General features: G+C 48.2%; 1 protein-coding gene across 2 annotated transcripts in view; it reads right to left on the reverse strand.

Annotated features, from left to right (window-relative positions):
- CFAP53 (cilia and flagella associated protein 53) overlaps nt 1–25922 on the reverse strand; it is a 63105-nt gene that overhangs the window by 1138 nt on the left and 36045 nt on the right. For both annotated transcript variants that reach the window (XM_073589756.1, XM_073589755.1), the window contains 6 exons: nt 19124–19353; nt 5695–5868; nt 4074–4377; nt 3784–4002; nt 2984–3200; nt 1557–1659 (listed from right to left, as the gene is read on the reverse strand). In XM_073589756.1, the coding sequence (XP_073445857.1) occupies nt 1557–1659; nt 2984–3200; nt 3784–4002; nt 4074–4377; nt 5695–5868; nt 19124–19353 (1247 nt within the window). The remainder of the gene's footprint in view (nt 1–1556; nt 1660–2983; nt 3201–3783; nt 4003–4073; nt 4378–5694; nt 5869–19123; nt 19354–25922) is intronic.

Genomic DNA, 25922 nt, shown 5'->3' on the forward strand with positions numbered 1-25922 from the left:
ATGCAAAAGTTATAAACGGATGGATCCTCAGTTAACTCGTTCAGTAGGCAGCAATGTGCAGGAGAAGAAAATAGCCTGTAAATGCTAAATGTTTTGGATAAAAACCACCTCTTATTCATTCTCGTCTGGACTATTGTAACTCTCTACTAATCAGTCTCCCTCTTACTAAACTCTCCCCTCTCCAGTCCATCCTGAATGCTGCACCTAATTCCTCACCAACCGTTACACCGATGCCTCTACCTTGTGCCAGTCCTTACACTAGTTATCCATCCACTCCAGAATCCAGTACAAACTTATCACTCTCACCCCCAAAGCTCTCCATGGCTCAGCACCACCCTACATCTCCTCCCTCGACTCACTCCACCACCCTACCCGCGCCCTCCGTTCTGCTATTGACCTGAGGTTAAAATCCTCAATAATCAGAACCTCCCACTCCCGTCTCCAAGACTTTTCACGTGCTGCGCCAATTTTTTGGAATGCATTATCCAGGATAATTAGATTAATCCCTAATACCTACAGTTTTAAGCGTGCCCTAAAAACACATTTCTTCAGACTGGCCTACCGTCTCAACGCATTAATCTAACTGTCCCTGTGTGGCTCATTCAAAAATTTTTACCATAACCAGGTTCCTTGTGTCATGTTCTCACATGCCTTAGCCCTCTGTGTCTGTACTGTTACACACTTAGGCTGATAACTAGTTCATGCAGCTTTATATAAACACCCGATTCGTACATTATGGCTGGTCCATACAATCAGAGCAATTGTTACCATCCACCTTTCGGGTCTCCCCTATTTCCTCATAGATTGTAAGCTTGTGAGCAGGGCCCTCATTCCTCTTGGTATCTGTTATGATCTATGTGATTATTGTTATGCTGTAATGTCTATCGTCTGTACAAGTCCCCTCTGAAATGTAACGTGCTGCGGAATATGTCGGCGCTATAGAAATAAAATTATTATTATTAAAGTACATGCAAGTAACAAAAATGATTGACAAAGGCCATATCCTTTAAATATTGCTGGCTTATCCTATGGATAGCTGCAGTACTGGGCACATCCACAAATGCAGGTGTGGCGCTGTGCATGGATGAACAGTAGAATTAATGAAAATTATTTGCACGACTCTCGTCAAGCAGTCATGTCGATAGTCTGTAGCTGCTGGACCACGTTCTCCTACCGGTATTCCTGGTACTTCTGACCATTAGGTCAGGCGCAATGTGTCGCGCTTCAACAATGACGTTGCGCCAGACTTGTTCATCAGAAGAGGTGCCAGTGATGCTGGTAGGTAGCAGAAAGTCCACAGTGCTCTGGTCCGGCAGCCATGGCCTACTGACATGACCGTTGGACCAGGGTCAGTGAAGAGGACACGACGCCTACAATCAGCTGATTCACAGACATAGGATGCCCAGCTGCAGTATAAAGCATGAGGAAGAGATGGAACAAAATCCCACCACAAAATCACCAGCCGTGGGAACATATTTTACTGTAACATGGTTGCAAAAACATTGCATAAGAGTGTAGCGTAATACCGATTTCCTCCCATCGTCCGCGCGCCTTACCTGCCATTTCTTTCCATTTCGAGATGCTTGTGTTCTGCAATCGCATTTTCCAGAAGTTCTTTATCATGCGCCAGTTCTTCCTGCTCCTCGGCATTTCTCTCCACTAGAAAAAACAGAAGCGTAGAATAATAGCTCAGTGTACCACGGGGTTTCACAACATCCCAACAAAAACGGTTCAGTCCCCGGAAGCACAAAGCCACAGTCAGTTGGCATCCAATACAAACAGCAGAAGAGGGAGACGTCCTCCGATGTCCCCACCGCAGTGAGACCGCCACCTGGGTCACATCGTGTAGCTGCAGGGAGGACGTGGCCACATTTGGGTGGCACGTGGTTGGTAGTGAATTTTGCAGATGATTTAAGGGGACTTTATTTGCATCCTCCTAGGGAAGGACAAAAAGTTCTTCCCCAGCGCAGGCATAAAGGGGCTGCCCGTGGCAGTGGTCTTGCATGTAGCGTTATAGTAAGGCCAGAGACACTAGCGATTTTAAAATCGGTCCGATTTTGTTCCTTCAAAGTCTGACGAGTGTCATTTGAGTGTCGTGTTTTTTTTATGCGAGTACAATCCAATTTTTAGCACCTAGCATCTGATTTACATGCAATTGCAATTTTAACATGAGCTTTTACATAGAACAATTCTCTATGTCACTTACACATCGTTTTCAAAGGAAATATTCTTCAAGATAGATAGATGGATACATGAAAAGCCGGCAATTCAGCAGCCGTGTAAAGTAAAATCACTGCAGGACCAGGCAGGATAGCATAAATGGATTACATACAGTAAATACACATAGAATAGGTAGATATACAGATGTCAGTGATACATACAATTAGTACAGTGTGTGCAGCTTACTGCACATGTATTTAATTATTAAACGATTATTTTTCTGAAAAAAAGTGGCGTGGGCTCCCGTGTAATTTTCATAACCAGCAGAGGTAAAGCCGACGCCTGGGAGCCGATGTTTATAATCTGGGAAGGGGTTAATACCTATGGAGCTTCCCAAGCTATTAATATCAGTTCACAGCTGTATACTTAGCCTTTAATGGCTATTAAAATGGGGGAACTCCCCCCCCAAAAAAAATGATGTAAGGTCCCCCTATAATTAATAACCAGCAAAGGCTAGGCAGACTGCTGAAGTCTCTGATTGTCTGCAGCGGTCAGGTGACTGACTAAAAGAACATATCATCATAGAAACATCGAATGAGGGTCTCTGACAGTGACCTGACCGCTGGAGCCAATCACAAGCTTCAGTAGACCTGTTAATATCCTAGTGGAGCGGCCTGCACTGGATCCATAGGAGCAATGAAAAGTATGCCTAAAATAATTGCTGCATTAACCCCTTCAGTTCAGGAAGTTCAATATCTCCCACTTACTATAATGGTACATGCAAGACCCCCCCCCATAATGCTCTACAGCAGATTTCCCTTACATTTCTCTTTAATCTGCTGCCTCCTTGTGTCCATCACGTCTTTCACCAGGCGGTTCCTGGCCTCCTTCTCCAGTCTTAGCTGTTCTGCCCGCTTAGCCCAGGATTTCTCCAGCTCGGCCTCAATCAGTTGATCCATTTCCTTTTCCCGTCTCTTCTCTTCCTCCAGCTGCTGTGCCAGGTACTGCCGGTACGTCTGTTGCTCTCTCTGAAGATCAAACTACAGCAAACATCAAGATTCACGTTAAATGACCCGTCCATTAGTCTGGCACCTTGTTCTCTGCTCAGCCCAATAATCCGTATTTCACATTTTCTTTTATTACTCTATGAGCTAATTAGTTAAATGATTAAAATCTGACTTCCTGCGGCCACCACTAGGGGGAGCTGAGTAGCTTATTGCGCATGGATTTCAGCTTCTCACCTTTTTCAATTCCTCTGCATGCTGTCAGGGAATGGAAAAAAATAATGCTTTACATTAAGAGGCTGAAACCTTGCCCTGAGCTGGTCCTATTCACATATCTGAAGATTTGTTACAATGTACAAGTGTAAGCAATCCTCTGTGAGCTAAACACAGCTGCAGCTCCGCATGCCTGGACCTCGGGCCTAAAGGGTTTTCCCATCTTGTAAAGTGGCGGTGCATTGTCAGACCACCTTTTATACAGTAGTAGTGACATGCCATCGCTTTATAAGATAGGAATACCCTTTTTATAGACCGGAACATTGTAACAAACTCGGGCTGTTGCTTGAAAATGGTAAATTAGGACAAAGTTAATAAATGATCCTTACTGCCCAAAATCTTTTACCTCGCGCAGACGTTTCTCCTCCGTATCATCGTGAGTGCCCTGGGTAATCAGCTCCATGATCTTCATGTCCAGCGCCAGCTCCTCCTGCTCCTCTTGGGCCAGGCGCTTCATCTTGAGGCGGACGGAGCGATCCAGCATACTCCTGACCTGCGACTGTTTCCGCTGCTTCTCCCGCAGAGCGCGCTCGTCCTCCAGCTTCATCAGCTTCCTCTCCTCCACCTGTGGGTGATACAACATTATTGTCATTGCTGGTTTCCAGCAGTACAGGACCCGGCAGAGGACGTCGTTACCAGTAGGTGAGCCTCCTCTTCTTTCAGCCTCTTCTCCTCCATCCTTTGAGCCTCGACCGCGGCCCGCTGGACTTGCAGGACATCTAACATTTCTCGCTTCAGCTCTGTCTGCCGCAGGGTCTTCTTCTCCTCGTGTTCTACCTTGGCCAATCGATCCTTCTCCCAGAGCTCGGCATAGAGTATGTCCTCCTCCTTCCTCTGCCGCTCCAGTTCTTCCTTCAGTGCCAACTGTGCCATCCTCTCCGTACAAACCTCATCCTGGTGCATCTTCGACTTCAGAGCTCGCAATTCCTCACACTGCTCCCTGAAAAGCAATAAAACAGCAGCTTTTATTCCGCAGCTCTACTTTTTGTCAAAAATTTACACGGCACAAAAATTGCATCAAAATAACGTGCAGAGACTCCAGTGACGGGGGGCGACGAGCACATTTGCACCATAGTTTGCGACTTTTTATAAATTCATGGATGAGTTAGAAATATCTGGAAGCATCAAACCTACAATGGTGAACATAATAAAAACACATATAAGACAGATTTTTTAAAATGGCGCAATTTTTTTTTTTTTTTTTAAAAGAATTAGGTGCAAATGAAAAATGCACAAAAAAACATCAAAAACTAGACCCAAAAAAATTGCTAATAAAATAATGAATCAGCCCCATGTGTTACAAGACGCCAAGTCATTCCAGGTAGCATTGGGTCATGCAATGGATGTGATTCAATGTAAAATGGGGGCTTTCCCCTTAAAAAGTATTTGGCCGTACCCGGTGATGTTGACAGGTTTGGCCGGCGTGCTATTGGGTATAGGGGCACCGGCCGACTGATGGTTGGTAAAGATATCACATGTCCGATTTCGCACTGTCAATCACTTTGTTCTCCCCGATCGCCGGCAGAGATGTCTGTTGGAAGCTTTCTCATAGACAGCGCTGAGCTTTTGTCTTAAACCTGCTTTGCGACTTTTCAGCACAAAAAAAAGTTGCATGTTCAGCAGGAATGTTGCAAAATTGTCTTCAGATATTTTGCAGCACATGAAATTACTCTGGGGGAAAGCTGGAGTACATTTGTGACAAAATATGGGACTTTTCAAAAAGTTGAAAACATCTGGAAACCCTAAAGACTGTCCACCATGCCGAACTGAAAAAGAGAAATAAAGCAAAAAAACGAAAGCATATAAAGTGACTTTAAAAATGGTGCAAAAAAAAAAAAGATGAAAAATACTGAAAGACGGGTGCAAATGCTACAAATAGGGTCCTTTGACTTTTATTTCCTGCTCAAAAATCTCTGCTTACTGTCAGTGAATGGAGACAGTGAAACGCCATTGTGGTTAAATGCACACGAAAAGGCAGGCAACAAAAATGTTCCTATTCTCTTCCAGCAAGCAGAGCTCCTGAACAGGATCAGTGACTGCAGCACAAGCATTGACCAGGAATGAAGAAGCTTTATTTCCTCTAGGGCCACGTTCACATTCTCAGTATTTTACATCAGTATTTGTAAGCCAAATACTTTTCCTCTGACTGTTCCTCTCCTGGTTTTGGCTTACAGATACTGATGTAAAAAAACTGACCAAATTCTGACCGTGTGAACAAGATCTAAGGCTACTAAGGCTATGGGCTCTGGTGGGGTACCTGAACTGCTGGTTGCGTTTTTCCGCCACTATTGCCAGCCGTTCTTTCTCTCTCTTCTCTCTCAGACTCTTGGCCCGCTCTCGCATCTTAGCTTGTCTCTCCAGCGTTGTCTCCTCCATCGACTCCATCTCCTTTATGTGTCCCAGCTCCTCCGCCTCCAATAACACCTTCAGTCTGATAGAGAAAAGAAAACATCGGTCAAATGACAGCGTAACATACAGATATAATAACCAGACAATTGGGCGGACTTATTTTAATTAAAAAAATCATTAATTTAATTTAAAAAAAAATGTTTGTGTCGCCATTTTATAAGACCCAGTTTTATTTTTCCTGGGATGGAGGTGCGTGAGGGCTTGTTGGAGCTGATCATTTTACTGGTACCTTTTTGGGATACATGTAACACTTTGAGTGTTTTTTATTTCATTTTTTATTTCTAGTGTGAGGGCGGTTGCACACGTCCAGATAATTCCGGTACCGGAAAAACCGGTACCGGAGCTATCCGTGTCCATGTGGACAAGTGGTACCTCCGTGTGCCGCATCAGGACCACACGGACGCCGGCGGGATGAAGCGGCTACAGTAAGCACTGTTACTGGCGGATGGTGCTGACCGCGGGGCTGTCATTCTGCTCTCCTGCCCTGCCGGCAGGAGAGCAGAATGAATGAAAACCCGACGTGGGGTTCCCCCTCCTTTTCATAACCAACCAGACGAAACTTACAGCTGTCAGCTTCAGCCAGGTTGGTTGTGAAGAATAGAGGGGTCTCCCCACGCTGTTTTTTTAATTATTTAAGTAAATAATTTTAAAAAAAACGGCGTGGGGTCCCCCCTATTTTTGACAACCAACCTGACTAAAGCTCACAGCTGGGGGCTGCTATTCTGAGGCTGGTAAGGGGCCATTGACCTTTGCCCCCCCAGCCTTAAAACAGCAGCCCCAAGCTGCCCAGAAAAGGCGCATCTAATAGATGCGCCTAATCTGGAGCTTTGCCCGGTTCTTCCCACTGCCCTGTAGCGGTGGCAAGTGGGGTAATGAGGGGTTAATGTCACCTTTCTATTATAAAGCAAATCTATACCTGTCCAGCGCTCAGTCACGTCCCACGGCGTAAATCCATCTCGGGGGTTAATACATTTACAGTCGGAGCGCTGATAATACAACCGCTCCCGACTGTAACTGACTGGGGAATGAATGGAGAAGCCGGCGCATGCTCAGTAACTAGCGGTGACATCAGCGCTCTGCTCCATTCATTCACCAGTAGTTTACAGTCAGGAATCATAGAATCATAGAGTTGGAAGGGACCTCCTGGGCCATCTGGTCCAACCCCCTGCTCAAAGCAGGATTCGCTAAATCATCCCAGTCAGATGTCTGTCCAGCCTCTGTTTGAAGACTTCCATTGAAGGAGAACTCACCACTTCTCGTGGCAGCCTGTTCCACTCACTGATCACTCTAACTGTCAAAAAGTTTTTTCTAATATCTAATTTGTGTCTCCTCCCATTCAGTTTCATCCCATTGCTTCTAGTCTTTCCTTGTGCAAATGAGAATAAAGTTGATCCTTCTACAATGTGACAGCCCTTTAGATATTTGTAGACAGCTATTAAGTCTCCTCTCAGTCTTCTCTTTTGCAAACTAAACATTCCCAAATCCTGCAACCTTTCCTCATAAGACAGGGTTTGCAGACCGGTCACCATTCTGGTCGCTCTTTTCTGAACTTGCTCCAGTTTGTTGATGTCTTTTTTAAAATGTGGTGCCCAAAACTGGACACAATATTCCAGATGAGGTCTGACCAAAGAGGAGTAGAGGGAAATAATGACTTCACGTGATCTAGACTGTATGCTTCTGTTAATACATCCTAGAATTGCATTTGCCTTTTTTGCTGCTGCATCACACTGTTGACTCATATTCAGTCTGTGATCTATTAGTATACCCAAGTCTTTTTCACATGTGCTGTCACTTAGCCCTATTCCTCCCATTCTATATATGCTTTTTTCATTTTTATTGCCCAGATGTAGTACTTTGCATTTCTCCCTGTTAAAAACCATTCTGTTAGTTGCTGCCCACTTCTCCAGTTTATTTAAATCTTTTTGAATCCTCTCTCTCTTCTCGGTTGTATTAGCAGCGCTCTGGCTGTAAATGTATTAACCCCCAAGATGGATTTACGCCGTGGGACGTGACTGAGCGCCGGACAGGTAATGTATAGATTTGCTTTATTATGTTCACCTTTTTTTCAGAAGAACGAAGGCATTGCTAAGGAATTACCAGTACAATAAAACTGTGTGTGTTGTATTTCTTTATTAAAATAATTTATTCTTATTGTGTGAGTGTGTTTATTTAACTCTTTATTTACTGTAGGATTAATAATGGATCGGTGTCTTATTGACACCTCTCCATTACTAATCCGGGCTTAATGGTACCTTATAATAGAAAGGTGCCATTAACCCCTTATTACCCCACTTGCCACTGCTACAGGGCAGTGGGAAGAACCGGGCAAAGCTCCAGATTAGGCGCATCTAATAGATGCACCTTTTCTGGGTAGCTGGGAGCTGCTGTTTTTAGGCTCGGGGGGGGGGGGGGGGCAAGATCAATGGCCCCTTACCAGCCTGAGAATAGCAGCCCTCAGCTGTCGGCTTTAGTCAGGTTGGTTGTCAAAAATAGGGGGGCCCCACGTCGTTTTTTTAAATTGTTTATTTAAATAATTTAAAAAAACAGCGTGGAGACCCCTCTGATGTAAGTTTCGTCTGGTTGGTTATGTATATGAGGGGAACCCCACGTCGGGTTTTCATTAATTCTGCTCTCCTGCCCTGTTTTGCACACGGACACACGGCCCGAGAAAACCTGCTGACATGTGCATATGTGGCGCCCACAGGAGTATGGCCGCCACAGTGGCTTTGCCTTCCTCCAGGGAGGGTGAGGTCATGCTTGGAAGCAGTGAAGGGTCTCTCTCGCAGTTAACCTATACATGCAACACAGTTCCACTCCAGGCCAGCAGGGGGGACTCTGAACCGGAATTGAGGGGAGGAGTGCTCTCTGAGGGCCAAGAGGAAGGAGTGGTCAGTTAGTGTGAGGAGGTCCACGTGTGCAGACGTGTGGAGAGAAGCTGGAGGTAGAGCTGAGGAAAGAGAGCACCCTCACAGTGAGAGCGCATGAACTGGAGCCTGGTCTCCACAGTTGTATGGATACTAATGATCCTGCAACAGACACCACAGGAGTAGGAGGCTGTAAATGCCCTACTCCCATCTAAGACTCGGAGGCACAACAGCACGGAGTGAGCCAAGAGAGGAATAGCGGCTACAGCCGTCTGCCATACGAGGAGGGCTAGTAGAAGAGAATTAGGAGGAACTTCAGTGTAACTCAGTACTAGGAGTACTTCACCCTTAAAGGCGCTAAGAAGGAGACTGCACTGCCCATCTGCTGAGAGAGAACCCCTGAGCTGCTTCCAGGCTAGCCTGCTCCAGTACCATCTGTAATCAGGACCCTGGACTGCATTTATCAAGTAAAGGTACAGAAATTGCACCCTGCTGTGTCTTTGTCTGCTTCCTACCCTTCCGGCACTGCTACATCCCCTGCCAACCACATCTACACTGCCCTGGGACTACAGCTTCACCTGTGGGGAGCTTTTACATCTTTGCTGTACCATACCATCAGTCCCAGTGGATCTGCATGCAGCGTCGGCTTAACATCTCACTTGCCGAACACCACAGGTGGCGTCACGAACAGGATTACGGAGCCCGGTACCCCCCCCCCCGGGTCCTGTGTGCCATAGACTGTGCTTGTGTAAAAGACTGTGTGTGAAATTGGCACCAATTGCCGCGCTGCTTGGGTCGCGGGAAGAAAGAGGGGCGGGCCTACATGGGCGGAGCCTGCCACAGAGCGCGAAGAAGTGAAGTGCCGCGCGGGAAGAGAGGACAGCGCGCGAGAAGGGGAGGAGCTGAGGCCTACAGCCCGGAGCATTGGGCCTGCGAAGTGGCCGCCGGTGAGCTCACACAACCCCCGGCCCTGGCTAACGTTAACTAGGGAGGGAAAAGAATGTCTGGGCCGAGCAACAATGCAGCGGCGGATGCCGTCGCCAACCCTTCAGCGCCACAAGGAGTAGCGCCCGCCGCAGCGGTCCCCATAATGCCGCTGTCTATGCCCTACCTTCCGGGAGCGGCCTGGCTACCGCAGTACTTGGGTGAGTCACATACCCTGAGTGAATTTAAAGAGACTGTGCAGTTTGTTTAAAGTATACCCTCTGTCTGAAAGCCAGAAAGTGAACATCCTCATTGGACAGCTAAAAGGTGCAGCACAGAGAGAGGTGAAAGCCTGGCAGGACACTGACAAGGAGACTGTTAAAAAGATTCTAGCCAAGCTGAGAAGCACCTTTGACAACTGCACTGCAGCTGAAATCAAGATGCGATTCTTTGGATGTAAGCAGAGAGCGCAGGACAGTATCGGGGATTATGCTCTTAACCTGCAGGAGGCGCTGCGAGCAGTTAAGCAAGTGTGACAGTGTGAAGGAGGAAGATAAACTGTTAAAGGAGCAGTTCATTGAAGGACTCCTATCCAGTACCCACAGAGGACAGTTGCGCATCATAACCCTGCAAAACCCTGATCTGGACTTTGCTGATTTTAAGGACAGGGCTATTCGGGTCCTGCAGGAATCAACTGACAGCCGTCCAGCGCCCCCTAGGCGCCCAGCGATCACCTACCATCAGGAAGCAACATCTTTTCCTTCCATCCCTGTGGAGGCTGATGCACAGACTCTGGATAAAGATCCTACAGAAGAGCTGCGTCTTCAGGTCCAGGAGTTGACCAAAGGGATGGCTGGACTTACTAAAACCGTACAGTCCCTGCAGGTGTCCTCCAAAGAAAAGATCCAGCTTGCTTCCAGTCCAGAGGATGTCCCGTGGCTCCGGGGGAGGAGAACCCCGCCACTTCGAGGAAGGAACAACGATCGCTATGACCAGGACGGACGTCCCATCTGTCGTCGCTGCTACAAGGCAGGTCATCTTGCAAGATTTTGTCCTTTAAAACGAGCAACCCCTGGGGTAGAGGGCCAACCCCCATGAGTAGGACCACAAAGCCCAAGGAACTGGCGAGCCAAGTATGTGGGAGGGAGATCGATCCTTCCAGTGGTGATTGACGGCATCCCCATGAACGCTTTGCTGGACACTGGCTCCCAGGTGACCACTATGCCCTATATCCTCTACAAGCGGTATTGGGCTGATTCCGAACTCACCCGTGGCCCCACGGATGAACTAACAGTAGTTGCCAGTAATGGCCAGTCTTTGCCACAGATAGGATGTAAAGAAATTACTGTTAAAGTGGGGAGGGTGGAGTTAAAATCTCAAGGTCTGATAGTTGTGGATATTGATCGATGAGAATGTAATCCCATGATGACTCTTGGTACAAATGTAATTGAAAATTGTCTTTCCGAGGTTATTGTCTTGTTGCAACAGGTGGCTGAGACTGCTGGTTCCAGTGAACAACGAGTCCTGCAGAAGGAGATCAAGGCCCTGATGCAAAGACAACAGGTAGAACTCTCTGGCGGAGAAATTGGTAGTGTCAGAGTGAGTGATGCTTTCCCCATTGCAATACCCCCCAGATGTGAAATGTTGATTTGGTGTCGGGCAGCCATAGGCCTCAGAGGGAAGGATTACCAAGCATTGGTAGAACCAGTATATTCTGATAGCAGGCCCACTGTCCTGACAGCGAGAGGGGTGGTTGATGTACGTAAAGGGAGAGTACCTGTACGCCTTTTGAATTGTGGGGAGGAGGAAGCCACAATACCTCAGTACGCCACAGTTGCTAAGCTGCTCACTGTTAATAACAACTCTTTGCGGGCAGTAGAGCCCTTGGTCTCATCCGATCAGGTGGAGGACAATAGCTCTGTGAAGCAGATGGAGGAGTGGTGCCAGCAACTGCAGGTGGGGACTGACTCTACACCTTCATACCAGAAAAATGGGGTTTACAGAGTGACACGAATATGAGCGGGTATTCAGCAAACACCTACTAGAGTTTGGGCAGGCAAAAGGGGTCCAACATCATATCCCCACTGGAGACCATCCACCCATTAAGGAGAGGTACAGACCTATACCCCCAACACAATACCAATGTGCTAAGAGTATGTTAAAAGAGATGAAGGTAGCAGGGGTCATCAGAGACAGTTGTAGCCCCTGGGCAGCTCCAATAGTTTTTGTAAAGAAAAAGGATGGTTCCATGAGGATGTGTGTTGATTACAGGGAAATTAACAGCATTATGGGTCGCCCTCCCAGGGCCGTGGGGTACTCGGTACCGGGCCGGTCTCTCAGAGGGGATTGTCACAGCAGCGGTGACCCGGTCCGTGGCCCTGGGCGCCCAATTAATAGGGGAGATTGAATGGTGGAATGTGAATAGTTTGTGACGCCACCTGTGGTGTTCGGCAAGTGAGATGTTAAGCCGACGCTGTTTGCAGTTCCTCTGGGGTTGGTGGTGTGTTGCAGCCAAGATGGTGAAGCTCCCCACAGGTGGAGCTGTAGCCCCAGGGCAGTGTAGATGTGGAGTTAGAGGAGAGGCACAAGCGGTGTAGAAGCTGGTACCCAAAGGTAGCAGGGCTGGGTGTGTTGGCGCAAGAATCAATGGAGGACACCAGGGCTTGTAGTTCCAAAGCTTTACTCACAGTCTGTAGTACACACAGGTGCCCGCCTCCGTACTGTGTCCTCCGGGTCAGAGGCTCAACCAACCTCCCGGTCCGATGGAGTGCTCCCTTCCAACGCTCCGCCAACATGTGCCTTTCTGAATGTCTCCTCTTATAGCGCCTTTAAGTGTGAAGATCTCCTAGTACTGAGTTAAACTGGAGTTCCTCCTGACAGATGTTCCCAAGAACTCTACTTGTACGGCAGACAGCTGTAGCCTGCTTCGGGGACACCCTATTCCTGAGTCCCGGCTCACTATCCAAGTTGCTGTTGTGCCCCCAAGTCTTAGATGGTAGTAGTGCATTACAACCCACTACTCCACCGGTGTAGGCTGCCGGACCATTAGCATCCATACAACCTTGGGGACCGGGCCCCGGCCTTGTGCTTATAATTTGTAGGCAGGGTTCTCTCCTAACCCACGTCCTCTGTTCCCTTTTACTCCTGGAAGATCAGGTTTCAGTTCAATGTCTTTCTCCTTCTTTCCTTTCCCGTGCCAGCAGACCCAGGTCACTGAGGTCTGCTGCAGCACCGCCTTCCTCCATCCCTCTCTCAGGGATCTTCTTTCCTCACTCCTCTCTGAGTGGCTTCCTCTCCCAGACTGACCTGTAATCCTAAACCTTCCCGCTCTTTTATGTATTCTCAACTCCACCCGCCTCCCAGCACGTTTCGTGTTCCAAGCAGGGAGCCACCAAAGGTGCTCTGCTACACTCCAAGCAGGGAGCCGCAATGTGGCTTTGCTGAACTACTATGTTGTGTGGGGTGCGAGTGTTGGAGCGTGGTCAGGAACCTCCAACTTACCTGGATGGTGGGGCACCACACCTCAGGAGGAGGTGCAGTACCTCTGTGGCGGCTGAGCCTCAGGGGCGCCACAATTACACATAAAGATGCCTACCCATTGCCCAGAATTGAAGAGTCATTAGCTGCACTTAAAACTGCTAACTACTTTTCAACCTTGAATCTCAGTGGGTATTGGCAGGTTCCCGTGGCAGAGGCAGACAAGGAGATAACAGCATTTACCACACCAATGGGGCTCTGTGAGTTCAATTATATGCCATTTGGGCTCTGCACCGCCCCAGGAACATTTCATCGGCTGATGGAGTGCTGCCTGGGACACATGAACTTTGAGACAGTCCTGTTGTACCTTGATGATGTCACTGTTTTCTCCAAGACTTATGAAGATCATCTGAAGCACCTGGCTGAGGTGTTTGAAGCCTTGTCCAATTTTGGCCTAAAGGTGGAGCCTTCCAAATGCCACCTGCTGAAGCCCAAGGTACAGTACCTCGGACATGTAGTGAGTGCAGAAGGTGTGGCACCAGATCCTGACAAAGTCACAGTCATCCGGGACTGGCCAAAGCCCAGCAACCTCCATGATGTACGTCAATTCCTCGGGTTGGTAGGCTACTACCGAAGGTTCATCAAAGGCTTTACAGAAATAGCCACTCGTATGCAAAATCTTCTGGTGGGGCAGTCCAAGAAGACCAAACAGAAGAATTCCACATTTGAATGGACTGAGGAGTTGGAGACGTCCTTCACCAGATTGAAGATGGCTCTCACAGGAGATGAAGTTCTGGCCTACCCAGATTATGACAAACCCTTTGTGTTGTACACTGATGTCAGCAACGTGGGACTAGGAGCAGTACTGTTGCAGCTACAGAATGGCAAAGAACGAGTGATCTCCTACGCCAGCAGGAACCTTCGTCCCACTGAAAGGAAACCAGACAACTACAGTTCCTTCAAGCTGGAGTTCCTCGCCATAGTCTGGGCTGTGACTGAGAGATTCAAGCATTACCTAGCTTCAGCCAAATTTACCATCTTCACGGACAACAACCCGTTGACTCACTTGGACACTGCAAAACTAGGTGCACTGGAACATCGATTGATGGCTCGGCTGTCTAACTATGAGTTTACCATCAAGTACCGGGCAGGGTACAAGAATGCCAATGCTGATGCGCTATCCAGAATGCCTAATCTGCCAGATGCAGGAGAAGACCCTGAGGCTCTTGAAGAAATAGAGTTGCCTCCCTTCCACCGGCCACTTGCGGCCCAACGTGCTCAAGGAGTGAGAAACAGACGGTCTGGCTTGAAAGAGGTCACCCTAAATCCATTGCCCCATCATGACTGGGCAGAAACTCAGGATAATGACCCCGCAGTCCACCTGGTGAAGGAGCTAAGGAGCTACTGTCCAAGCTGACTCACGCCCAGAGTCGAATGCTCCTGAAGAAACCCAGCAGTTGTGGAAGGAAAGAGGTCGGCTGTTCATTTATGAAGGAAAGCTGTGTCAGAGGAGTATCAATGCCCGCACTCATGAGCTGGTTTGTCAGGTGATAGTTCCAAAGAGAGAGGCATCAATGGTCCTGGAAGCATACCACAATGGAGCTGGACACTTCGGATGGAAGAAGTTGGAAGCATTGCTCGGGAGGTTTTAGTGGGCTGGTATGAGGAAAGCCATTGAGAGGTGGTGCCGGGAGTGTGGACAATGTAATCTGCACAAAAAGGATCGAGACAGCCAGAGGGCTCCTCTGCAGCCAATCATCACCAAACAGCCACTTGAGTTGGTAGCCCTGGACCATGTGAAGCTGGTTCCAAGCCGGTCAGGCTACATCTATGCTCTTACCATTGTGGACCACTACTCAAGATTCCTGGTAGTTGTGCCTGTCAAAGATCAAACAGCAAGGACAGCAGCCAGAGCATTCCAACAGCACTTCTGTAGACCACATGGATATCCTGAGCAAGTGCTTAGAGACCAAGGTCCCGCCTTTGAGGCAGAAGTGTTCCAGGAATTCTGTAACTTGTATTGTTGTAAGAAGATCCGGACAACACCGTATCACCCACAGACCAATGGCATGTGTGAGAAGATGAACCAGGTAGTGATTGACCTGCTGAAGACCTTGCCTTTGGAGGAGAGGAATCCGTGGCCAGAAAAGTTGCCAGATCTGGTAGACCTCTACAACCATATTCCAGTGAACTCCCCCAACTGTACTCCAGCCTACCTAATGAGAGCGAGGCCTGGTAAACTGCCTATTGATTTGGACATGGGAGTCCTTACCCCTGAGGTGACATCCCCAGATGCTGACTGGGATACAAAAAGACAACAGCAGTACAGAAGAGTACAAGAATATGTGGAAAAGAGTCTAGCTCAGGCAAGACAAAAGCAAGAAAGGCACTACAATCAGCATGCACCTGCAGTTCCCTTGTCACCAGGAGAACAAGTCCTCAAGAGGAAAAGAAGACTGCATAAGCTGGATCATCAATGGGAAGCTGAACCTTATACCATTCTGCCCTCAAATTTTGACAATACCAAGGTGTGTCTTATTAGGAAAGATGGAGGAGAAACCTCAGCAGCAATATCAAGGGATCATTTGAAATTATGTCCTGACCAGTTAAAAGAAAGAATGGAAGAACAAGATAACATCCAGCCCATAGAAGAAGAAAAGGTCAGCACCATACTTGGATAATTCCCTGCATATTGGACTAAAGTAAATGATGCAATAGTGGTGCCAGTGTTGACATTTCCCCAGTTGGTAGCACAGGAAGACGTGACTCAAGAAAATCCTGAAGATCAGGAAAATCAGGCAGCAGATGCCACACCAGCAGTGGAGCCAGAGAACCCTCACACTGCCAGTGGTGAACCTGTTATGCCCATGGTGAGTCTAAGAGTTCACAGACAATCTAGTATCCCTGTGCCATGCAGAACCACCAGTAGTGTATCCAGTACGTTACACACCACACCAGTATTACGCAGGTCTACCCGTACTACACAAGGTATACCACCCATCAGATATCGTATCTAGCTAAGTTTATGTAAATGTTGAAATTGTGTATATATGTAACTGTTTTTCAAGTTTTGTGCCTACAGGTAACCTGTAAGAGTTTCCTTTGGAATTTGCCAGTTTTGTTTTATGGACATTGTACCACAGGTCTTGTGTGGTCACCAATCTGTATATAGTTCACCATTTGCCCAGGAATGGACCATGGACATTGATGCTTGGACTTGTCATCATAGGACTGTTTTTGGAGCTTGTGGTTTTTGTACATTTTTCATTTTTCAAAATCTTGTACAACTATATTTGTTATATGTTTTCATGTTTTGTTCAGCCCAGGAGTGCTGACTTGCACTAGGGGGGAATGTGGCGCCCCCAGGAGTATGGCCGTCAAAGTGGCTTTGCCTTCCTCCAGGGAGGGTGAGGTCATGCTTGGAAGCAGTGAAGGGTCTCTCTCGCAGTTAACCTATACATGCAACACAGTTCCACTCCAGGCCAGCAGGGGGGACTCTGAACCGGAATTGAGGAGAGGAGTGCTCTCTGAGGGCCAAGAGGAAGGAGTGGTCAGTTAGTGTGAGGAGGTCCACGTGTGCAGACATGTGGAGAGAAGCTGGAGGTTGAGCTGAGGAAAGAGAGCTCCCTCACAGTGAGAGCGCATGAACTGGAGCCTGGTCTCCACGGTTGTATGGATACTAATGGTCCTGCAACAGACACCAGAGGAGTAGGAGGCTGTAAATGCCCTACTCCCATCTAAGACTCGGAGGCACAACAGCACGGAGTGAGCCAAGAGAGGAATAGCGGCTACAGCTGTCTGCCATACGAGGAGGGCTAGTAGAATAGAATTAGCAGGAACTTCAGTGTTACTCAGTACTAGGAGTACCTCACCCTTAAAGGCGCTAAGAAGGAGACTGCACAACCCATCTGCTGAGAGAGAACCCCTGAGCTGCTTCCAGGCTAGCCTGCTCCAGTACCATCTGTAATCAGGACCCTGGACTGCATTTATCAAGTAAAGGTACAGAAATTGCACCCTGCTGTGTCTTTGTCTGCCTCCTACCCTTCCAGCACTGCTACATCCCCGTGCCAACCACATCTACACTGCCCTGGGACTACAGCTTCACCTGTGGGGAGCTTTTACATCTTTGCTGTACCATACCATCAGTCCCAGTGGATCTGCATGCAGTGTCGGCTTAACATCTCACTTGCCGAACACCACAGGTGGCGTCACGAACTATTCCATTAACTACATTCCACCACTCAACTTCCCCTATTAATTGGGCGCCCAGGGCCACGGACCGGGACACCGATGCTGTGACACATCCCGCCGACACCGGCCCGGTACCGAGTACCCCACAGCCCAGGGATAGAATGGGTCTACGTGTGTCAGTGTCTCCGGTACGTGAGAAAACTGTCACTACACTTACCGGAGACACTGACGTGTGAAACTGCCCTGAGATGGGCAAAAAAAAGTCAATTGAGGAATTGATGGGAGTAAAAAGATGGCGCAGAAGAGGGTCTTTACTTGGCCCCCAGTATCCCATCGGCACAGGGATCAAGATCATTCAATGGAAGCTAGCTTCTAGAAGTTTTCTGGTTTCAGAAAAGCCCTGTTTAAAAAAGCAAACAGTTACCTATTTTGAAGGCACTTAGAAATCCACACGACAAATATCTCCGACATAATGTGCATCGCCGTACGATGTTTTTTTTTTTTTTTTGCGGGACGAGTTGTAGTTTTGAATGACACCATTCACTTTACCATATAATGTACTGGAAAACTGGAAAAAGAAATCCAAGTGCAGTAAAATGATGAAAAAATAAATGTTTTCATTTTTTGGGGGGTTCAGCGTTCATTGCGCATTAAAAATGACCCGGTAACAAGATTCTTCTAAGGTCTGTACAAGCGGAGCGACACCAAACTTGTATATTTATTTTTATGTATATTTTAGAGGTCAAATAAAATGATGAACTTTGGTAAACAATTTGGTTTGTGAAGTTAATTTTGGAGACTTGTAACTTTTTATTTTGTCAAAAGAAGTGAATGAGGGATTGGTTTTGTTTTTTGCACGCCCAGTTGCTGGCTTTATTGATACCATTTTTTACGTTATGATCGTTTTTTATCGCTTTTCTGACGTTCCATTTATCTCTTCCACGTTTGACGTATGGTTTAAATAATTTTATATTTTCATAAATCGAATCGAACCAAATATATTTCTTTCTTTTTGCTTTTTATTTTTTAAATGGGAAAAAAGGTGATTTAAGCTTCTGTATTTATTTTTATATTATTAAAAAAATATATATTTTGAATTTATTTTCTTATTTTTTTTAGAGGTCTTGAGCCTGTCGCAATCACGTCATTGATTGTACTACTGTACTCCAGTACATAGCTAAATTGCCATTCTCTTATGACGCCCGTCTGTCGGGCTGGACTTCATAGGAGGCTCAATATGGTCACCAGCAAGACAGCGTTACACGTGGGCGAGAAGCGATGGGTGACCAACAATTTATCCAGTTTTAATGCCGCTGTCAGCCATTGACTGCGGTATATAAATGGTTTCCAGCAGCAATCAGAGCTGGCTCCGGCCGCTGCTGTTACAGGCACATGCCGGACATGCGATATTCAACATGGCTGAATAAAGCATGATGAGGTATATCAGCCCCGCGGACCACTTTGGTTATGGATACCTTTAACTTTTCCACGGACCGGTGCAGACAGTGTGAATTCAGCCTCCCTGTGGTTTACAAGGCGGTACTTTGACATTTTAATCGACGGGTATGACATTATTATGGGGGGTCTGTAACTGACTGCTATACGTTTCCTGAGAATGAGTTTATACATCCCCATTTTGTACCATGAAAACTTCCGTGCAAATCGACCCAAGCACGAACTGGCCGCGGCTCTCCCAACCCGAGTGTCACATCCTCGTAGACCTATATGAAGCTGTGACGCTTGGGGCATCAGCTGAGGCCAGTTCGCACTTGGACCGATTTGCACGGACGTCTGCTTGAGCCCAAATCCAGCAGTGCCCACCTGTCTCTCCGCTCCTCTATCTGCATTCGGTAGTCCTCCATGGTCTCATAGACTTTCCTCTGGACCCTGTTGTGCAGGATCTTGTGGTCTGTCGTCCTCTCCCATTTGTTCTTCATGCCCTCGAAGTCTATGTCCTTGGTGAAGGCCAGCATCTGCTCCCGGAGATCGTCCTGACGTCTTCTCTCCAGGATAATGTAGTCATGAGGTCGGCTGGAAGGAAACTTGGCTCTCTGTATAGAGTAGAATAGTTTTTGCTGAGACTAATTACACCATATTCTGGAGGGTTCGTCCAGTGTAAACAAGTCATCACCTATCCGCAGGATAAGTCATAACTTACTGATCGTCAGGGGTTCGATCGCTAGAATCTGCACAAATCTGCAGATCAGGGGAATTTTTAGCCCCGTTACGGAATTAAGGTGCAGGTTGGATGCCCGACCACTGCTCCATTCATTCTCTATGGGGCTGTCAAAACCCCCCGAATCCCATAGAGAATGAATAGAGCGGTGGTTGAGCATATGCCGCTCCATGAAGGTCCCGATGGTTTGACCGCCACCGATCAGTAAGTTAGAAACTATCCTGTGGAGAGGTAACAGGTTGTTTATATTGGACAATCCCATTAAATACTTACCTTTAAATACCTGGAACTGATCCATTCACATCTGGACCTGATCATAAACTTGAACGACAAAATGTCTAAAGTATGTGGGTGGCACTGTGGACATCATAATGTGTGGAGGGGCAATGTGGGGGGAGTCTAATGTATGTAGGGGGGACTGGGGACATCATAATGTGTGGAGGGGCAATGTGGGGGAGTCTAATGTATGTAGGGGGGACTGGGGACATCATAATGTGTGCAGGGGCAATGTGGGGGAGTCTAACGTATGTAGGGGACACTGTGGACGTCATAATGTGTGGAGGGGCAATGTGGCAGATTCTAATGTATGTGGGGGGCACTGTGGACATCATAATGTGTGGATTGGCAATGTGGGGGAGTCTAATGTATGTAGGGGGTACTTTGGATATCATAAAGTGTGGAGGGGCAATGTGGGGGAGTCTATGTGGGTGGCACTGTGGACATCATAATGTGTGGAGGGCAATGTGGGGGAGTCGAATGTATGTAGAGGGCACTCTGGACATCATAATGTGTGGAGGGGCAATGTGGGGGAGTGTAATGTATGTGGGGGGCACTATGGACATCATAATGTGTGGAGGGGCAATGTGGGGGAGTCTAAGGTATGTAGGGGCACTGTGGACATCATAATGTGTGGAGGGGCAATGTGGGGGATTCAAATGTATGTAGAGGGCACTGTGGACATCATAATGTGTGGAGGGGCAATGGGGGGGAGTCTAATGTATGTTGGGGGCACTGTGGACATCATAATGTGCATGGAGGGGGAATGTGGGGGGAGTCTAATGTATGTTGGTGGCACTGTAGACATCATAACGTGTGGAAGGGCAATGTAGGGGAGTCGAATGTATGTAGAGGGGACTGTGGACATCATAATGTGTGGAAGGGCAATGTGGGGGAGTCTAATGTATGTTGTGGGCACTGTGGACATCATAATGTGCATGGAGGGGGAATGTGGGGGGAGTCTAATTTATGTTGGGGGCACTGGGGACATCATAATGTGTGGAGGGGCAATGTAAGGGAGTCTAATGTATGTAGGGGGCACTGTGGACATCATAATGTGTTGAGGGGCAATGTGGGGGAGTGTAATGTATGTGGGGGGCACTGGGGACAACATAATGTGTGGCGGGGCAATGTATGTGGGGGGCACTGTGGACATCATAATGTGTGGAGGGGCAATGTGGGGGAGTGTAATGTATGTGGGGGGCACTGGGGACATCATAATGTGTGGAGGGGCAATGTGGGGGTGTCTAATGTATGTTGGGGGCACTGTGGACATCATAATGTGCATGGAGGGGCAATGTAGGGGAGTCTAATGTATGTTGGGGGCACTGGGGACATCATAATGTGCATGGAGGGGCAATGTGGGGGAGTCCAATGTATGTAGGGGGCACTGTGGACATCATAATGTGTGGAGGGGCAATGTGGGGGAGTCTAATTTACGTAGGGGGCACTGTGGACATCATAATGTGTGGAGGGGCAATGTGGGGGAGTGTAATGTATGTAGGGGGCACTGTGGACATCATAATGTGTGGAGGGATAATGTGGCGGAGTCTAATGTATGCGGGGGGCACTGTGGACATCATAATGTGTGGAAGGGCAATGTGGGGGAGTCTAATGTATGTAGGGGGCACTGTGGACGTCATAATGTGTGGAGGGGAAATGTGGCGGAGTCTAATGTATGTGAGGGGCACTGTGGACATCATAATGTGTGGAAGGGCAATGTGGGGGAGTCTAATGTATGTAGGGGGTGCTGTGGACGTCATAATGTGTGGAGGGGCAATGTGTGGGAGTCTATGTGGGTGGCACTGTGGACATCATAATGTGTGGAGGGGCAATGTGGGGGAGTCTAATGTATGTAGGGGGCACTGTGGATATCATAATGTGTGGAGGGGCAATGTGGGGGAGTCTAATGTATGTAGGGGGTACTGTGGATGTCATAATGTGTGGAGGGGCAATGTGTGGGAGTCTATGTGGGTGGCACTGTGGACATCATAATGTGTGGAGGGGCAATGTGTGGGAGTCTATGTGGGTGGCACTGTGGACATCATAATGTGTGGAGGGGCAATGTGGGGGAGTCCAATGTATGTAGGGGGCACTGTGGACATCATAATGTGTGGAAGGGCAATGTGGGGGAGTCTAATGTATGTAGGGGGCACTGTGGACATCATAATGTGTGGAGGGGCAATGTGGGGGAGTCTAATGTATGTAGGGGGCACTGTGGACATCACAATGTGTGGAGGGGCAATGTGGGGGAGTGTAATGTATGTGGGGGGCACTGGGGACATCAAAATGTGTGGCGGGGCAATGTGGGGGAGTCTAATGTATGTGGGGGGCACTGTGGACATCATAATGTGTGGAGGGGCAATGTGGGGGAGTGTAATGTATGTGGGGGGCACTGGGGACATCATAATGTGTGGAGGGGCAATGTGGGGGAGTCTAATGTATGTTGGGGGCACTGTGGACATCATAATGTGCATGGAGGGGCAATGTGGGGGAGTCTAATGTATGTTGGGGGCACTGGGGACATCATAATGTGCATGGAGGGGCAATGTGGGGGAGTCCAATGTATGTAGGGGGCACTGTGGACATCATAATGTGTGGAGGGGCAATGTGGGGGAGTCTAATTTACGTAGGGGGCACTGTGGACATCATAATGTGTGGAGGGGCAATGTGGGGGAGTGTAATGTATGTAGGGGGCACTGTAGACATCATAATGTGTGGAGGGGCAATGTGGCGGAGTCTAATGTATGTGTGGCGCACTGTGGACATCATAATGTGTGGAAGGGCAAAGTGGGGGAGTCTAATGTATGTAGAGGGCACTGTGGACGTCATAATGTGTGGAGGGGCAATGTGGCGGAGTCTAATGTATGTGCGGGGCACTGTGGACATCATAATGTGTGGAAGGGAAATGTGGGGGAGTCTAATGTATGTAGGGGTACTGTGGACGTCATAATGTGTGGAGGGGCAATGTGGGGAGTCTATGTGGGTGGCACTGTGGACATCATAATGTGTGGAGGGGCAATGTGGGGGAGTGTAATGTATGTGGGGGGCACTGGGGACATCATAATGTGTGGAGGGGCAATGTGGGGGAGTCTAATGTATGTTCGGGGCACTGAGGACATCATAATGTCCATGGAGGGGCAATGTGGGGAAGTCTAATGTATGTTGGGGGCACTGGGGACATCATAATGTGCATGGAGTGGCAATGTGGGGGAGTCCAATGTATGTAGGGGGCACTGTGGACATCATAATGTGTGGAGCGGCAATGTGGGGGAGTCTAATTTATGTAGGGGGCACTGTTGACATCATAATGTGAGGAGGGGCAATGTGGGGGAGTGTAATGTATGTAGGGGGCACTGCGGACATCATAATGTGTGGAGGGGCAATGTGGGTGAGTCTAATGTATGTAGGGGGGACTGTGGACATCATAATGTGTGGAGGGGCAATGTTGGGGAGTCTAATGTATGTAGGGGGCACTGTGGACATCATAATGTATGGAGGGGCAATGTGGGTGAGTCTAATGTATGTAGGGGGCACTGTGGACATCACAATGTGTGGAAGGGCAATGTGGGGGAGTGTAATGTATGTGGGGGGCACTGGGGACATCATAATGTGTGGCGGGGCAATGTGGGGGAGTCTAATGTATGTGGGGGGCACTGTGGACATCATAATGTGTGGAGGGGCAATGTGGGGGAGTGTAATGTATGTGGGGGCACTGGGGACATCATAATGTGTGGAGGGGCAATGTGGGGGAGTCTAATGTATGTTGGGGGCACTGTGGACATCATAATGTGCATGGAGGGGGAATGTGGGGGAGTCTAATGTATGTTGGGGGCACTGGGGACATCATAATGTGTGGAGGGGCAATGTGGGGGAGTCTAATGTATGTAGGGGGCACTGTGGACATCATAGTTTGTGGAGGGGCAATGTGGGGGAGTGTAATGTATGTAGGGGGCACTGTGGACATCATAATGTGTGGAGGGGCAATGTGGGGTAGTCTAATATATGTAGGGGGCACTGTGGACATCATAATGCCGTGGATGCCATGTTCACACAGATCCTGCTGCCACCCACCAATGACAGACATTTGAAACTACAGCCAGCTGCTGTTCTTACAGCACGAAATTGGAGTTTTCTATGAGTCACAGGATTTAACAATCCCACAAGTAATCCCCTTTGGGACAATTCCCTTCAGGCATAGCCATAGGATGTTTATGCCAACTTCTGGTTGGTGCAACCTTTGGAGCTTTTCAAAGTCACAGATCTAATAATGCTGTATATGATCTCGTTTGGAATATTTCTCTACTACCCCTTCTCTTTGAAATCTACAGGTTTATATACCAGTTCTTACATGGTGGATGGTATCACCTCCAATAGCACCTTATTTACTATTGGTCATACAATATAATGTCCAGAACATCATAGAGATAGGAGCAGTCTTGTTTACTGATGAAGGCTAGTTGATACAGCCGAAACGTCTATATTTGTGACTGCAAATAAAAATTCTTCATCTTTGCAACGAGTTGAGTGCCAAAAATTTTTTGAGTAATGTATGTGGGGGGCACTGGGGACATCATAATGTGTGGAGGGGCAATATATGTTGGGGGCTCTGTGGACATCATATTGTGCATGGCGGGGCAATGTGGGGGAGTCTAATATATGTTGGGGGCACTGGGGACATCATAATGTGCATGGAGGGGCAATGTGGGGGAGTCCAATGTATGTAGGGGGCACTGGGGACATCATAATGAGTGGAGGGGCAATGTTGGGGAGTTTAATGTATGTAGATGGCACTGTGGACATCATAATGAGAGGAGGGGAAATGTGGGGGAGTGTAATGTATGTGGGGGGCACTGGGGACATCATAATGTGTGGAGGTGCAATGTGGCAGTCTTATGTATGTGGGGGGCACAGGGGACATCATAATGTGTGGAGGGGCAATGTGGGGGAGTCTAATGTATCTGGGGGACACTGGGGACATCATAATGTGTGGAGGGGCAATGTGGGGGAGTCTAATGTATGTGGGGGACACTGGGGACATCATAATGTGTGGAGGGGCAATGTGGGGGAGTCTAATGTATGTTGGCGGCACTGGGGACGTCATAATGTGCATGGAGGGGCAATATGGGGGAATCTAATGTATGTTGGGGCACTGGGAACATCATAATGTGTATGGAGGGGCAATGTGGGGGAGTCTAATGTATGTAGAAGGCACTGGCGACATCATAATGTGTGGAGGGGCAATGTGGGGGAGTGTAATGTATGTGGGGGGCATTGTGGACATCATAATGTGTGGAGGGGCAATGTGGGGCAGTCTATTGTATGTAGGGGGCACTGTGGACATCATAATGTGTGGAGGGGCAATGTGGGGGACTCTAATGTATGTAGAGGGCCCTGTGGACATCATGTGTGGAGGGGCAATGTGGGGGAGTGTAATGTATGTGTGGGGCACTGGGGACATCATAATGTGTGGAGCGGCAATGTGGGGGAGTCTAAAGTATGTAGGGGGCACTGTGGACATCATAATGTGTGGAGGGGCAATGTGGAGGAGTCTAATGTATGTAGGGGGCACTGTTGACATCATTATGTGTGGAGGGGCAATGGGGGAGAGTGTAATGTATGAGGGGGCACTGGGGACATCATAATGTGTGGCGGGGCAATGTGGGGGAGTCTAATGTATGTGGGGGCATTGTGGACATCATAATGTGTGGAGGGGCAATGAGGGGGAGTGTAATGTATGTGAGGGGCACTGGGGACATCATAATGTGTGGAGGGGCAATGTGGGGGAGTCTAATGTATATAGGGGGCACTGTGGACATCATAATGTGTAGACGGGCAATGTGGGGGAGTCTAATGTATTTAGAGGGCACTGTGGACATCATAATGTGTGGAGGGGCAATGTGGGGGAGTGTAATGTATGTGGGGGGCACTGGGGACATCATAATGTGTGGCGGGGCAATGTGGGGGAGTCTAATGTATGTGGGGGGCACTGTGGACATCATAATGTGTGGAGGGGCAACGTGGGGAAGTGAAATGTATGTTGGGGGCACTGTGGACATCATAATGTGCATGGAGGGGCAATGTGGGGGAGTCTAATGTATGTTGAGTGCACTGGGGACATAATAATGTGCATGGAGGGGAAATGTGGGGAAGTCCAATATATGTAGG

The sequence above is a fragment of the Dendrobates tinctorius genome, unplaced genomic scaffold (genome assembly GCF_039654945.1).
Source record: "Dendrobates tinctorius isolate UK_male_01 unplaced genomic scaffold, ASM3965494v1 ptg000113l, whole genome shotgun sequence".
NCBI classification, from domain to species: domain Eukaryota; kingdom Metazoa; phylum Chordata; class Amphibia; order Anura; family Dendrobatidae; genus Dendrobates; species Dendrobates tinctorius.